A 14,751-nucleotide genomic window follows, 5' to 3' on the forward strand; every position below is an offset into this window, starting at 1 on the left:
CAAATGCAGCTGTGAGACACTATGGGGCCGTCCAGCTCCCAGAAATGATGAGCAACACACACGCATCCAGGTGTCAAAGGTCAGGTTGCAACAGCAAAATACGCGACGTGTATCGAGCGCAAGGTCTTCCTATGTGTCTCAAAGAAGGGGGAATTGTTTCCTGAAATATCATACACCTCGAACACAAACCAGAAATAAACCAGGAGCCAAACATATGTACACTAGAAAAATACTCTATTAGACACATATATACACGTAAAGAACACTAGATTTATTTTTTTTATATAAGATCCACACGTTTCTATGTAGATGTAGAGTTTTCGCTGCATGCACATATCATTGTTATCGCTCTGACTTGTTCAGTTGGGCTTCACAACTTTTTGTTTGCATTTAATATGGGCTGTGTTTTAGCGTCTGCATATGTTTTGAGAAGAAAAAGAAGCTTTTGCAGCATGTTCTCGTCTTTGTAATACGGAAGCATGTTAGGGTCACCAGCTGAGGTTTATTTTTTCTCTCTCTCGAAGAGGGTGCACGTGGGGAGAGGGGGTTATAGTCTGAGTTTAAAGTCAGAATATCTGAAATTAATAACTCAGAATTTATGGGGATCAAGTCAGTTTAGTGTTTACTGAGGCTATTCGTTAAAATGGATGACCTGAATGCTCTTAATCAAGTTATAATTTGGAACTGGAGTAGTAAGGAAATTCTCTGTAGCTACAAAAATCACCTTATTATAACAAGTATAGGTACTTTGAAGTGAAGACTTTTCAGAAGGAGAACTCTATTGGATTTAAACGAGGTACTAGCCTTTGTGCAGGGGGAACCGTTGAGAAATGGCCAGATGCACGGCTGTGGCTGGGTGCATCTCCGAGCTGTTCGAAGGGGATCTGCGGTGCAACAAGACGTGATACAACAGATTATCAAATGAATTGATCCTCAGTGTGTGGAGCCTGTCACGTTCATTTGACCCACTCTAGTTCTCTGCAGGGTATCTGTCCTACCTTTTCATTTGTTTATTTTTTTTTATCACAAACTCGGACTTTAGTCTCAGAAATTCTGACTTTTTTGTTAGAAAGTCTGACATTAAACTCAGATTATAACCCCCCTGCATGCAGCCCCTCTTCAAGAAAAGAAAAAAACCCTCTCTCAGTGGCCCTAATATGCTCCCATCCTGTAAACTATTGGGAAAGTTAAGGGAAAAAAAGCACATTTGGAGACTTTTTATTTCCTGGAACTGTGTGAGCCTATTCGGTGGCTGGTACCCTTCCACTATATTACAAGCTCCAGTAGACTGTAAAATACAACATATTTGTGGCCATATACGTCAGAGGCTAACGTGCATATCCCTGTGCAATAAAAAGGTCCCCTTTTTTGGGGGGGGGCACTTAGGCTCCCACAGCCCTGACATCTGTTTGGACGTCACTGTTTGAAAGTCCTTTAAAGAACTAGGAGATACGTACGAAATAAGTATTTAATCATCTTTTATTATGATATCGCTTCATAACATGTAATCCAGCGAGGGACTGACTACCCTGTTAAATTTAGGGGTTTATGAAGGAAAAAAGGTGGTTGACTGCTTTGGGCGTTATTTACAGAGGAAAGCTGTTCCCCAGATTGGGCTGTGACAGTGTTTTGAAATTTAGACCACGATAGACAGACCAGACCACTCTGTTTCTTTTGTACTGGGTCAGTGATGAAGCGAGCACAAAGACCAGCAGTGTTAATTCTAAAGCACTGAGAGGATGAGTCGCGGTCATGTGATCCAGCAGTTGGCAGGAGGATTTATTTGCCTCATTTCCAGCAGAGATCAGCGCTCCCTTGGAGGGCCCGCGTGTCTGCCGTCTCTCATTCCCACCCAACCTGACTTCACTTATCAGTCACTCCTCTCTCGCTGATGGTGCACAATTAGCAATTGTGTAATTGGTGAAATCAGTTGGTCTGTTCTTTGGTTGGCGTGACATTTTGCGTGCAGCTGACTTTTAGTGACATACGGTCACCTGCAATTGCTCTAAATTTGTCATGACTGGACCGGAGCCCTGATCAGATAAAGTAACTGCGTGTGACGTCAATGCATGTCAGATAGCTTACACCGCTTCAAAGCTCTCACGCCTGCAACGAGGGCTGGCACCGTGCAGAACCTGGGCAACAAGAGAGAGGCGATAGAAAGCCTAGATCAGTGTTTCTCAACCCAGTCCTCAAGGACCGCCTATCCTGCAGATTTTCTTTGCAATCCTGTTTGTAGTTATTCAACCAATCAGCAATGAATGTCTGAGTTTGCACACCTTGCATAATTAAGTGCTATGAGATGACTGGTTGAGTAAGTACAAGCAGGGCTACCTATGCAGGGTTACAATGAAAATCTGCAGGATAGGGGGTCCTTGAGGACTGGGTTGAGAAACACTGGCCTAGATAGCCTAGAAAGCCTAGATAGCCTAGAAAGCCTAGATAGCCTAGAAAGCCAAGGCGTTAAGCGTTTGTTTGGCTGCAACTCGGCTGAGCTGAACTTCTCATCATCGAGTCCATCGGTGTTTAGACCAGCCAAGCGTAATAAAGGGGAGGGTGTGTGTGTGTGTGTGACTGGGTGGGGAGCAGGCTGAAAGACCCCCGGACTGTGTGGGGCTACGAGATCCCCCCCCCCCCCCACCCACGCATGAGTTTGACTCGCCCGCTGACCTGAAGGCAGCCTGGCGTTACAAACTTCCCCCGGAGACTTTTGGCTGGTCCGGTATCGCAAACGCATCACGACCGCAGCGACACACAAGCGGGCGGTGGACGGAGAGAGGGAGCGTCGCTGCGCGCCAGGTTGGCCCGGAGGGGGCGTGCGGGACGCCGCTGTGAGGGCAGCTGATAGGCTGGCGGGCTGTGAGGGCAGCTGATAGGCTGGCGGGCCGTGAGGGCAGCTGATAGGCTGGCGGGCCGTGAGGGCAGCTGATTGGCTGGCGGGCCGTCACTGAGAGGCGGCGTGCGGGAGTCGGGGAGTCAAATTCCATCACACGTAGGAGCCGCTGGCGCGCAGCATGGCCACGATGTAGCGCGGCACGCCGCGGATCCTGCACCGTTATCCACCACCCGGATCACCGAGAACCCCGCAAGCTGGCGACCCTTTTCCTGTTCAGCGTCGTATTTGTATTTTAAAAAAATTGTAACGTACCGTCGGAATTTCGCAGCCCAGTTCGCCCCCCCCAGACTCTCTCTCAGCTCGACCCGTTCCTGCGCAGCCGAGCCCGCTTGCTTTAACGACCGGCGGTGGCCACAGAACGGTGCCGGGAGGGGGGGGGGCGCTTTTCTCCGCTTCGGAGACGGTGAAACAGTTGAGCAGCAGCTCGGTCCACGCTAGCTAACCCCCCCTCCCCTCCCCTACCCCCCCCCCCCCCCAGTTGGTGTCGGAAATGGGAACAGTTGCGGGGTCTGCGTCCGTTTGGGAAGGGGCTTCTTAGAATCACATCGTTTCGTTTACTCTGAGAGGGGGGTGGGGGGGTGTTTTTTTTTTGTGGGAAGGCCGGGCCTCGAGTTCGAGTCGTCGGCCACCGATCAACGATGTTCGCCGGACTGTTGGGGTTGGGATGTAACGGCAACTACACCGACGGCGCCCGGGCTGCCTTTCAACCCCGCCAAGGAATGGAAGGTACAGTAAAAACTTAACTTTCAATCCCTCGCCGTTACACGCCGCGGCTCGTAGACGTCAGACGTGTCGCGCCGATTTCGGTGACGGGAAGCGACGACTTTGATAAAAACGCACCGTGGACAACGTTGACTGACTTGGCAGCGTTGCGTCACGGCCGCGCGGTAAGCCACGAAGTCAAAACTCCGGGGACAAGAGGTGTGGGATAATATGATGGTGATGATGATGATGCTATGATGAAGAAAAGGAAGATGAAGATAGTGTCTAAAAGAGCAACAGGCGCAGGGCCGTGTTGCGAGGACGTTTCTATTGGGCTGGGGGTTTCAAGTTGAAACGGGACTGAGTTGCCCGTTAACAACGCCTGCATTCAGTTTTACATCCGAATTCTGTTGCTTCGCCACTTTCTCTGTCAGGTCATTGAGAAGATTAATGTGATCGACGGAAGAAATGAAGTTATTAAAGCCAGAAGGACGATGATCATCAGGACCCCCCCCCCCCAATGAATCACATTACATAGCCTGTCACCATGACATTCTGCATCATCCCTCGTTAAGTCTCCCATATAGGAAGCACTAGGCCCAAGTATTTATAAACGCTTATTATTCATTTTAAAATCAAAGGAAACGGACGTATTAACTCCACTGTTTGTAAATGAGCGGCGCACATAACCAATAAGTAAGTGATCTCACTCGGGATGCAGTCGCTGGGTTATGACTAGTGAAAATACGTGGCAGCAATGACAAGACTTTGTGCAAGTTGATATCCTCTAAAGTGGGGGGGGGGGGGAAACAAACCCTCACTGATTGGTCAGTACTTAGATAGGATGTTCATTTTGTGTGTGAAGGATACCTTCTGAAACCTGTTGTTTCCATCCCCAAAGAGACCCTTCTTTTTTTTTTCTCTCCAGGAATTCAGATTTAGTTTACGCCCCAATGATGCAACACAAGCAGCATGTCTCTCCCGAAAGCGCACCGTCTCTGTTGGACAGCAATGAGACGCGGGTCTGACGTGGTATTACAAACTTAACGGTTGTCAAATATGCACAGTGGACCCCCCCTCTTTCTGGGAAGTGGACCCCCCCTCTTTCTGGGAACTTCCCCTCTCTTAAGTATGTGTCTGTGAAGTTTGCTGAAAAACGGGTGCAACTCGGGTGCAGTGTGAACAAATAACAGAGGCCAAGGTTTAGTTTTGTGCAGTGCAGTTGTCTCTAATTGATCATAAATGGATTTTAATGTCTATATCAAGTGCACCAGTGGACATCAGTGCCCTTCTAGTAAAATAGCAGCTCCTCCACTCCCATTAGTTTCAGCCGGCTGATGTCTCTCGTGTGACCATACAGGAAGTGCGTGGTTGTCTGAGCCAAGTTTGCTTTCACATAGGAATTACAATGTTTTAACCTCTGCCGCTGGACTGGCATCCTTTTTGACTTTCCCAGCAATCACTGCAGACATTGACTTGTAACTTCTCATCTTGACCTATATACTAAACGTGTTGAATACATGGAAATCAAAAGCAATTCAGTGGTTATACCCCACCCCCCACCCCCAGACCCAATCTGAAATGTGACCGTCTTGTGTCCATGGTGAAAAGAGAGAAACTTCCCCTCACTTTGCAGCAGACTTTCACTTCCCTATTTTCTTTCGCTGTAGTCACATCAGCGAAGCAGGAGACCATCTGCTTGGCAGAGCGAGTTCTCAGGATGGCTGCTGACACAGACAGCTCTGCTTATGTGTGTGTCTGTGTGTGTTGAGCTCACTCCTCAAAACGGTTTGTGTTTTTATGAGATCCTCCGCATTCCTTCTTCTCTTGGGCTGAAGTGCCTTCATCAACCAGTGGGATGCAGTGTTTAACATAGGGGGTTTGTGGGCCTCCTTAATCTCGTAAGGAAAATAATCAGCCTCCTCTGTCTGAGACAGAACATTTTCCCTAGCCCCAAGAGCTGTCGACCGCCACAGATGTTTGTGCCTTTTTTGTTGTTGTCTGGTTTACTTATTAAGGTTATAAGTAAGTAAATTGCAGATTAAGGGTTTGTCTAGAATAAGGTGCTTTTACGACGGGGGAAATAGTAGTTTTCTGGTTGTTTTGCAGCCAGCAATCTGGGTCTTCCCGAGTTATAAGGAATCAGGAACACTTCATTTGTCATTGCATTTCGTGTACTTCCTCCGTACACGAAACGAAATATCGTTTCCCCCAGCCCACGGCAGTGCAACACGAAGACAAAAACACATATCTAAAACTACAAGAACTTCAATGACACACATACTAACACATATGTATCTAAACTAACACATATATCCAAACTAAAAAAAAAAAGAAGGTTATGTTCGCTTCCTTGCCATCACTGTTGGAATTCCTCAGTAACTATTTTAGCACACTTCCAGGCAGGAAGCAGCAGATGACATAGCTCTTGAGCACTGAAGCCATGGTGGTGGATGGCCTCTCCCCCTTCACAATGGAGCCGTGTGGTATTTCCTTCCACCGCTGTCGGTGGAAGAAGCGGTCTCCGTGTAATCTAAGCACGGTGAGGATATACTACTGGATATACCGTCGCGTCCCCATCATCGAGCCTTCCTCTTTTCAACTTACGAGCTCTTTTCCTATCTGGAGTGGCTCTCCGTACAATGTCTCGACCAGACCAGATGGTGGGTGGTGTGCGATTGCGTCAAATGCCCCAGAGAAAGTGTTGGGTTTCCTTGGTTGGTTGAGGTACAGTGGCCACATCTGCAGAAAAGAAACAATGGAGCACTAGTTTGTAACCCGACCTTCATTGTGGTGGTCTCTGTAGACAAAAGGCCCTCACTAAAGCCCCGATCAATAGACCATCCCCTCTTCTGTGAGTAAACCATGCAAAACTACTAGACACTGAAGTACACACACACACACACACAGACCCCTAACATTAACTTAATCTCAATTCTAACCTTAACTCTAAACCCAAGTCCTAACCCTAAAATAGACCCTAAAAGAGGACCAAGCAAAATGTCCTCACTTTGCAAAATGTCCTCACACTGATGGTCAAAAAAAGTATGATTGTAAAAGTAGTCAAAGTGGTCATGACAAAGATAGGCGCACAAGACATTTGACACAAGGGCAAATGGGCAAAGTAATGTATTAGATGTTTTTGTAGTTTTACAAACAAGATAATTGAATTGTTGTACGCTGTCTGTTTCATAGAATTTAGAAGTGTACGTGTCTCTCTTGTTTTCCAGATTGGACAGTCTTATATTGGTGTGTGTGTGTGTGTGTGTGTCTAGCTTCCCCCCCATCTTTCAGTGTTTTACAATCGCGGCAGTGCTGAATGCCTCCACTGTGTTTTACTACAAAAGTGTATGTGTCTGCATGTGTGTATCGGAGCAAGTGTCTGTGAGTGTGTTCCCAAGTGTCCATATCCATGTGTGTGAGTGGGACGAGCAAATTGAGAGGACGAGCTAGAGAGCGCGAGAGAGAGAGAGCAGCACAGCTGTACACAAAGGCACTGTTGATTCCCAACATTACAGCCTTTTTCCCCCCTTCTCTGGCTGCAGATACCGAATCTACACATCCTTTGTGTTGACGTTATAGAGACACACAGCGTGTATCCGGCCACGGACACTCAACAGGCCTCGTTTATGAAGCTCGACTTTCAAACCGCTTATTTGTGCTGCTAGTTTATCGTTTCTCGGTGCTTCGGCCGGCCACGTCTTTCTAGAGCGTTGTCGGGTCATCCGGCGATTCGGCTGTTTTGTGTGGTAGACTCTCCTTTGCTGTTAACCCTTTGGCAGATAATGTCGGTTTAGATCATTTTTGGACTGAAAGGCGTGTCTGAAACGAAGATGACTATGGGGGTTTGGTATTTCCCAGCAGCTGGAGCCAGCCCCTGAGAAATGTCACACAACTGGCCAGAAAGATTATTTAGGAGGGGGCGCGTGGGCTAAGTCAATTTGAACAAGTAATAAATAACTAAGTAATGTGGTATTTTGATATTTAATTCTATAATATCGGGTGGAAGAGTTTGTCTGTAGATGAAAAACTGTTTTGTTAAACCAGAAAAGAGACATCTTTTAGGATTTACCCTTCCCAGTTGTCATCCACATGTGGCGTGACCAGGGGTCCTGCTTTATGTTGTACTACACAGCATTTTGACTCTTTGTACCGTGTCCCCAGAAACCGAGACAGCAGCCCGCATTTTGAAGCAAAATAACAAAAGTACACATTTCTCCACTTAAACATTGAATAATCAAATTTTTATTCTTATCCAATAATAGTTTATGGCATTATCTGCTTAGGGTTAGGGTTGTGCTCTTTCTGACTAAAGTCAGCACATGCTTGAGCTACCCTGTTAATTCCAGCTGTTTTTGCTGACTGTGCATTCATTATGTTTTGTTTTTATATTTCACGTTGGCTCTAAATTAGGTATCAGAAAAGATTGTTGTAATGAGAGAGTATGCCTATAGCAATTTATTTTCTAATTTGTTACAGTATTAGTAATAATAATAATAATACATTTTATTTGGGTGCCTTTTCGGGCACTCAAGGACGCCTTACAGAACACAGTTAAAAACAAGCAGCACTGTATCAGACAGCATAAAAAATAAAAAAGCAGGGTAGACAATAAAAGGTTAATACAACAGATAAGTATAAAATCATCATCTGCATAAAACTCAATGAAGACTGAATATGCCAGTTTGAGGAGGTACGTTTTGAGATGACATTTGAAGGTTGAAAGAGAGTCATTGTTGTGAATATCTTGTGGGAGAGAGTTCGATAGGCGGGGGGCAGAACGACTGAAGGCTCTAGGCCCCATGGTAGTTAAGCAGGGCCAATGGTGTAGTGAGTTGGAGAGCAGAAAAGGATCTGAGAGTGCGGGAGGGCCTTTGGATATGAAGGAGTTCGGAAAGATATGAAGGAGATAGGTTATTAATGGCCTTAAAGGTGAGAAGCAGGATCTTGAAGTCGATACAATATTTAACTGGGAGCCAATGGAGTTCCGAAGCCAATGCCTCTTCTGGTGTGGGAAGATGGCTGCGCAAATTCACATTTGCAGCGGCCTCACCTAGTGCCGGTGTGGGAAGATGGCGGCACAAACTTATGTTTGTGATGGCTTCACTCAGTACCGTCCATGCAGTGTCTTTGTCCACATCTGCGTTTGTGTCTTCATTTGATGGCTGGGAGAGCTGGCGCTGGATCGGCTGGGAGAGCTTGGTCTGCTGCATCCTGTGGGCCCAGGGACCACGGCCCTGCCTGGAGCTGCACCCGGAGAGGAAACACTGAGGGCGGTCTGACAGGACACGGAAGCAGGGCAGGCTAAGTTAACTGCTAGCCCATGCAGACCAGCAGTTCTGATAACTCCGAAGGCAGTCTGGCGGCGGCCTCGCGTAGCGTTGACTGTGTTTTTGGTGTCGTGTGGAGAGTGGGGAGTTGTGTCGAAGGTGTCTGGCTGGGAGAGCTGGCGTTGGATCGGCTGGGGGAGCCTGGTCTGCTGCGTCCGGTGGGCCCGGGGACCACAGCCCTGCCTGGAGCTGCACTCGAGGAAGAAACACAGAGGGCGGTCTGATAGGACACGGAGGTGGGGCGGGCTAAGCTAACTGCTAGCTCATGCAGACCGGCAGTTCTGACAGTCATCCTGGCGTTTGCTCTCTTGGACAGTGAATTTTTTTTTTTGGATATGTTGGATATATGTGTTTTTGTAGTTTTTTTTTTTTGTAGTTTGGATATATGTGTTCTTGTAGTTTGGATATGTGTTTTTTGTCTTTGTCTTACACTGCTGTGGGCTGGGGGAAACGATATTTTTCACGTGCGCATGTGCATGGAATGAAATGACAAATAAATGTTCCTGATTCCTGAGTTGCTGAAGAACAGGAGTGATATGATCTATGGAAGAAGTTCTGGAAATGATATGGGCAGTTGAAGTTTATGAAGACACCTGAGGGGAAGGCCAAAGAGGATAGAAGTGCAGTAGTCAGTACGGGATGTAACAAGGGTGTGAATGAGTATCGTGGTATTTGTGTTTGTGTAGTATTTGTGTGGAGTAGTTGTGCGGCGAATTTGTGCAGGACATTATGTTGTGGTGTGCTAATTACTGCAGACAGAATATAAACGTGCCTGATTAAGCCCCAATACACATTATATCATAGTCCTGTGTATTTTTGCATTGCTAACCTACAAAGAGTGGATGTTATAAATCTGTCCCGCAAAATCGTATCGTTTGTGCATTTGGACTATTTGCATCTGGTCAACCTACCTACAAGAATCATCACAAAATTCTTTACACAATTAGTTGTATATTCATTTCAGGTAGTAATGTGCATATAACTTTGTTATAACTGTGTTGACATGTTCAGTATTTGATGTTAGCAATCCTGCAACTTTTATGTGGTTGCTCCTTTATCTTTCGAAAACCCTGTGAGCCTGCAGCCTAACTTAATGGCTAATCTCTGCCTCAACAGGTGGCAAAGCGTCAGCAACAGCCGGCTGCTGCAGTCGTAAGAGGATCCACCGAAGACCAGGGTACATGCGGGGAGAGCTACCCATGAGCATCACTGTTAAGGAGGGAGAGAGGAGGATGAGGTGCATTAACAATGAACCAGAGTGTCCTGGCAGTGAGGGCTACAACGACGTCACTGAGCAGCCCAACACTCTTAGGGAAGGTCTGGCACCTGCTGTCAAAGTGTCCTTATCAAACCAGCAACAGCCTGAGACAGACAAACATACGTCTCACTCTTGGCATAGACAAAGATTTGTCTCTTCTGTTCCTCATCCTCCCCCAATTTTAGACTGTAGCGTTGCTAAGTCGACATCCAGCCTTCAGAGCACATCCAGTCCTCAGGTTGTGTCCTCCAAATCAGGGAGTGACCTCAGGTTAAATTCAGGGCCGGCCCTCCAGACCTGCACTGCACAGTCCAGGCTGACTGACCTAGCAGACTCCTTCAGCTCCAGCTTCAGTTTCATCCGACAGTCACTCAGCTCCAACCAGAGATCAGACTCTTCCACGGACATGCCCATCCCAGAACAGGATTCTCAAGATCAGTCATCACTCAAACACCTGACCTCTCAGCCTGTGTGCTCATCAGGTCCTGAACCCCCAGGTTCTTTTTATCCATTAGCCAAAGTGCTAAGCGTTACCCAAATGAACCCAGTAACCCCATCCCCAAAACTGCTAATCCCTGTTCAACCACAGCCATCCCCAGCCAGCCAAGCACAGAAAGATGAACTGGTGGTGGGTGAGAGGGTTTGGCACGAACCCCGGTGGGGTGGCAGGGAAGTTACGTCTGACCTGCCCGATTGTGATGCTCTGTCTGTGGACTCGGACACGGCCTCCGCCTCCTCTGTAACCTCTGGCTATGAGAGCGGCACCCCTGCCTCTGACCAAGGTTGGGACAACCTGTTGAAGAGGTATGAGGGCATCCTGCAAGACTGCCTCCAGAACAACCGCACTAATGCCAAGGTGGGCATGATCTATATATCTATCTAGCTAGCTAGCTTGCTAACTGTCTGCACCAATAATTCTGACCTGAGTTCTTATCATTCCCTCTTCTCAACTTGCTGACGTGTAGATATTTTGAAACTGGGTCAATGACTCCCTGCTCTCTTTTCCCTGTGGTGTCCGTTCAGTGAACCTTGCCTTCTGGACTGTTAGGTAATCTCTCTGCTGTCCATCTTGTTTCATCCTCAGATTGAGTCGATGATGTTGAAGCTGCAAAGACTCCAGCAGAAAGCCATTTTGGATGATGACTATGACACAGGTGAACCGAGCTTTTTTCTTTTTATTTTGAGTGAATAATTTTGCATTAACTGGGAGGTCATCAAAGAGGTCCTCTCGCTTTGTGACTTCTTCATGAAAGAAATTAGAGAGAGAAGGAGCTGCTTTTGTTAATGACATCCTGTAAGCAGCATACGTCCAAACAAGACTCATGGTTTGGTAGTTTTACTAAAATTAACTTAATACATGTTGACTTTGCCTTTCTGTGCATGCTGTCTTTTACAAAGCTCATGCTTAACAGGAGAGTAATCCTACTTAATCATACTGAAAGGAGAGTGTGCAGTCAACCCTCCAAGTATTTGAAATTAAAAAATGTCATTGAATATAAAATAGTAGAAGGAGATCAGTAGAGAATACAGTATAGTGAGACCGTAGACAGACCTGGAAGAGAGAGAGAGATGACAAAGCTTAACATACTAAGGAGGCACAATATTCAACTTTTTGCAGATAACTGATAATGTCCATGGTCATTTTTGCTGATACCAGTATCAGTCCATCCGTCCGTCCGTCCATCTGTCTATCTATCTAACTTCACAACTCCTCCCTCAGACCGTCAGACACTGAGTTAATGGTCATTGGATTGGCCCTGTCGAGTTTTGTTTGTGCTGCTTGTTGTGTGCTGCGGTAGTGCAGTATAGATAGGGTGTTATGTGCACCATGCTTGTTGATATATTTGGTTTTTATTTCTATTTTTTATTTATCTTTTATTTCTGTTTCTATTTTCTTATCTTGTATCTTGTTAGTTTTTAGTTATTAGCGCGTGAGTGTTTGTAATAGAACTCAATTTCCCCTCAGGGATAAATAAAGTATTCTGATTCAGATTCTATCTATCTATCTATCTATCTATCTATCTATCTATCTATCTATCTATCTATCTATCTATCTATCTATCTATCTATCTATCTATCTATCTATCTATAAACTTAGCACAAAAAGTAAGGAAATGTGTGTTTGGTAGATTATTTCTTTGTTGTAACGATGCTTCTCAGCAATAAATCTTATATCAGGCAGCTGATTGTCAGCACCTGGGGTACCAGAAGCTCAAAACAAGAGTCAACAGCAACAGCAAAATAAGCTGTTTGGCATTGGCAGAGAAGATTTGGCAAATTTTTCATGGGCGCAACCCACATACCCAGCTCTGCTGCTCATCCCACAAATGCATGTTCCTTACAAATGTGGCACCATTTAAAAGGGAAATAAACAGGCTTTCCAATGGTATAAGATTTATTGCCAAGAAGCATTGTTACAACAAAGAAATAATCTACCAAACACACATTTCCTTACTTTTTGTGCTATATATATATATATATATATATATATATATATCAACATGGATACAGGAAAAAAGATTTTAATGCATTGCAGGGTGCCGTGACCCGGCTACGAACCGGGGTTCCTGCGGACACAACGCAGAGTACTAACCACTATACGATCACGGGTCGTGTAGTGGTTAGTATACGATCATGGATCGTATAGTGGTTAGTACTCTGCGTTGTGTCCGCAGCAACCCCGGTTCGATCCGGGTCACGGCACCCTGCAATGTATTAAAATCTTTTTTCCTGTATCCCTGTTGATATTCAGCTCCTCATTAGTTGAGCACTCATTCACTGAAAGAGATGAGCACAAATTACTTCAAGTTAAAGGGAGGAAACGTAACATTTGTTTTGGCTTGACATTTCAAACATATTTGCCCATGGATTTGTCCTACAACAGGTCCATCCTTGAACGCTTCCCTGTAAAATTGTGACTGTCACGCTGTTGCTTAAAGCGAAAACTATTTGTTGTAAATATCAAAAGTGGAAAATCTGCTCCTTTCAATCATCACAAAAGCTTTTTAGAACTGCACATAAAGTTGGACATTAACTTTATCCATTCAAAATAGGCTTGTAATTGTTTCATCGAAACAGAAATAGGCCGCACTTGCAGATGTGTCTTTGTAGGCTGTAGCACCACCTCTGTTTTCGTCAATGCCTATATAGTTGCCATGGGCATGTAAATAATGCGTCATCATATCGATGTGAAATATCAGGAACCGTTTTGAGTTTTGTCCAAATAACACATTTTTAAGCAGTTATTGCCCGTTAAGGGTAAACTGATGATAAGCTGACCGACTAAATGTGGGCGCCAAAACATACGGTTCGTATAGATACTCTTATGTGTGCACTACTACGAACTGGAACAACCAACAGCTAATTCCAGAAACGGCGTCTATCTGTTTGATCCCTCTCTTCAACATGAGGGAGCCTTTATAAAGACGCTGTAAAGAGACAGCAGCCGTGATTTGATTTCAACCTGAAAATTCATTTTGGATCATAAAGTGCAAAGTTTGTTAAGTTGGTTTGAGAAGGCATGTGAGGATGGAGGAAGGTCGGCTCTACTGAAGTTAGCACAGGGGAAAAACGTAGTCGGTTGTTGTTTATTGACTATAACATAGTTTTCTAATCTGATATATGTTAAACAGTAGTGCCCTTTACCCAAAATCCCTAATGATTGAATATATTACCTGAACAAGCAGATCTTATTCATTGTGCGTCTGACATAGTGTCATATATACTGCAGTCAGTGTGTAATGACATATGGACATAACGGCAATAAAATTGGATTATCCTTGTGGGATGAAGGGGAACAGCTTTCCTAAGGGAAGCCGGGCATCAGTTGTACAACTTCGAGCATCCTAAATTAGCTAATGTCCCAGTTGAGCTAATGTCCCAGTTAAAATAAGTCCGGACTTCGAGTAATTTTATCAAGGTAATCTCTCTCTTTAACTTTATAAGGGCATCCAGGTGGTGTAGCGGTTTATCCCGTTGCCTACCAACACGGGGATCACCGGTTCGAATCCCCGTGTTACCTCCTGCTTGGTCGGGGCGTCCCTACAGACACAATTAGCTGTGTCTGCGGGTGGGAGGCTGGATGTGGGTATGTGTCCTGGTTGCTGCAGTAGCACCTCTGGTCAGTCAGGGTGCCTGTTCGGGGGGGGGGGGTAGCGTGATCCTCCTACTTGCTACGTCCCCCTGGTGAAACTCCTCACTGTCAGGTGAAAAGAAGCGGCTGGCGACTCCACATGTATCGGAGGAGACGCGTGGTAGTCTGCAGCCCTCCCCGAATGGGTCGGCAGAGGGGGTGGGGCAGCGACCGGGACGGCTCGGAAGAGCGGGGTAATTGCCAGATACAACTGGGGGAGAAAAGGGGGGGGGTAAAAAAAAAAGATTTACTTTATAAATTCACCATAGTTCATGTTTTCTAGTCTGTTAATGTTCTCTAGTTGTCAGTATAGGCGCACGTCCGTTGCTCTCGTAATTCCTCTGGGGAGTCTGTGTTTGTACATTGCGTGGGAGAGCAGAAATAAAATGTTGACTTCAGACTTTTATTTAATTTCTTTGCCTAGCTGAAACGC

At 45.7% G+C, this 14,751-nt stretch overlaps 1 protein-coding gene across 3 annotated transcripts in view; it reads left to right on the top strand.

Annotated features, from left to right (window-relative positions):
• The first annotated feature begins 3,000 nt into the window (after nt 1–3,000).
• disc1 (DISC1 scaffold protein) overlaps nt 3,001–14,751 on the top strand; it is a 67,006-nt gene continuing 55,255 nt past the window's right edge. For all 3 annotated transcript variants that reach the window (XR_008811267.1, XM_056291852.1, XM_056291853.1), the window contains exons 1-3: nt 3,001–3,622; nt 10,045–11,042; nt 11,271–11,340. Coding sequence is in view for 2 of the 3 variants with exons in the window: in XM_056291852.1 (XP_056147827.1) it covers nt 3,535–3,622; nt 10,045–11,042; nt 11,271–11,340 (1,156 nt within the window). In the remaining variant the exon portion in view is untranslated. The remainder of the gene's footprint in view (nt 3,623–10,044; nt 11,043–11,270; nt 11,341–14,751) is intronic.

This window comes from Lampris incognitus, chromosome 13 (genome assembly GCF_029633865.1).
Source record: "Lampris incognitus isolate fLamInc1 chromosome 13, fLamInc1.hap2, whole genome shotgun sequence".
Taxonomy (NCBI): Eukaryota; Metazoa; Chordata; class Actinopteri; order Lampriformes; family Lampridae; genus Lampris; species Lampris incognitus.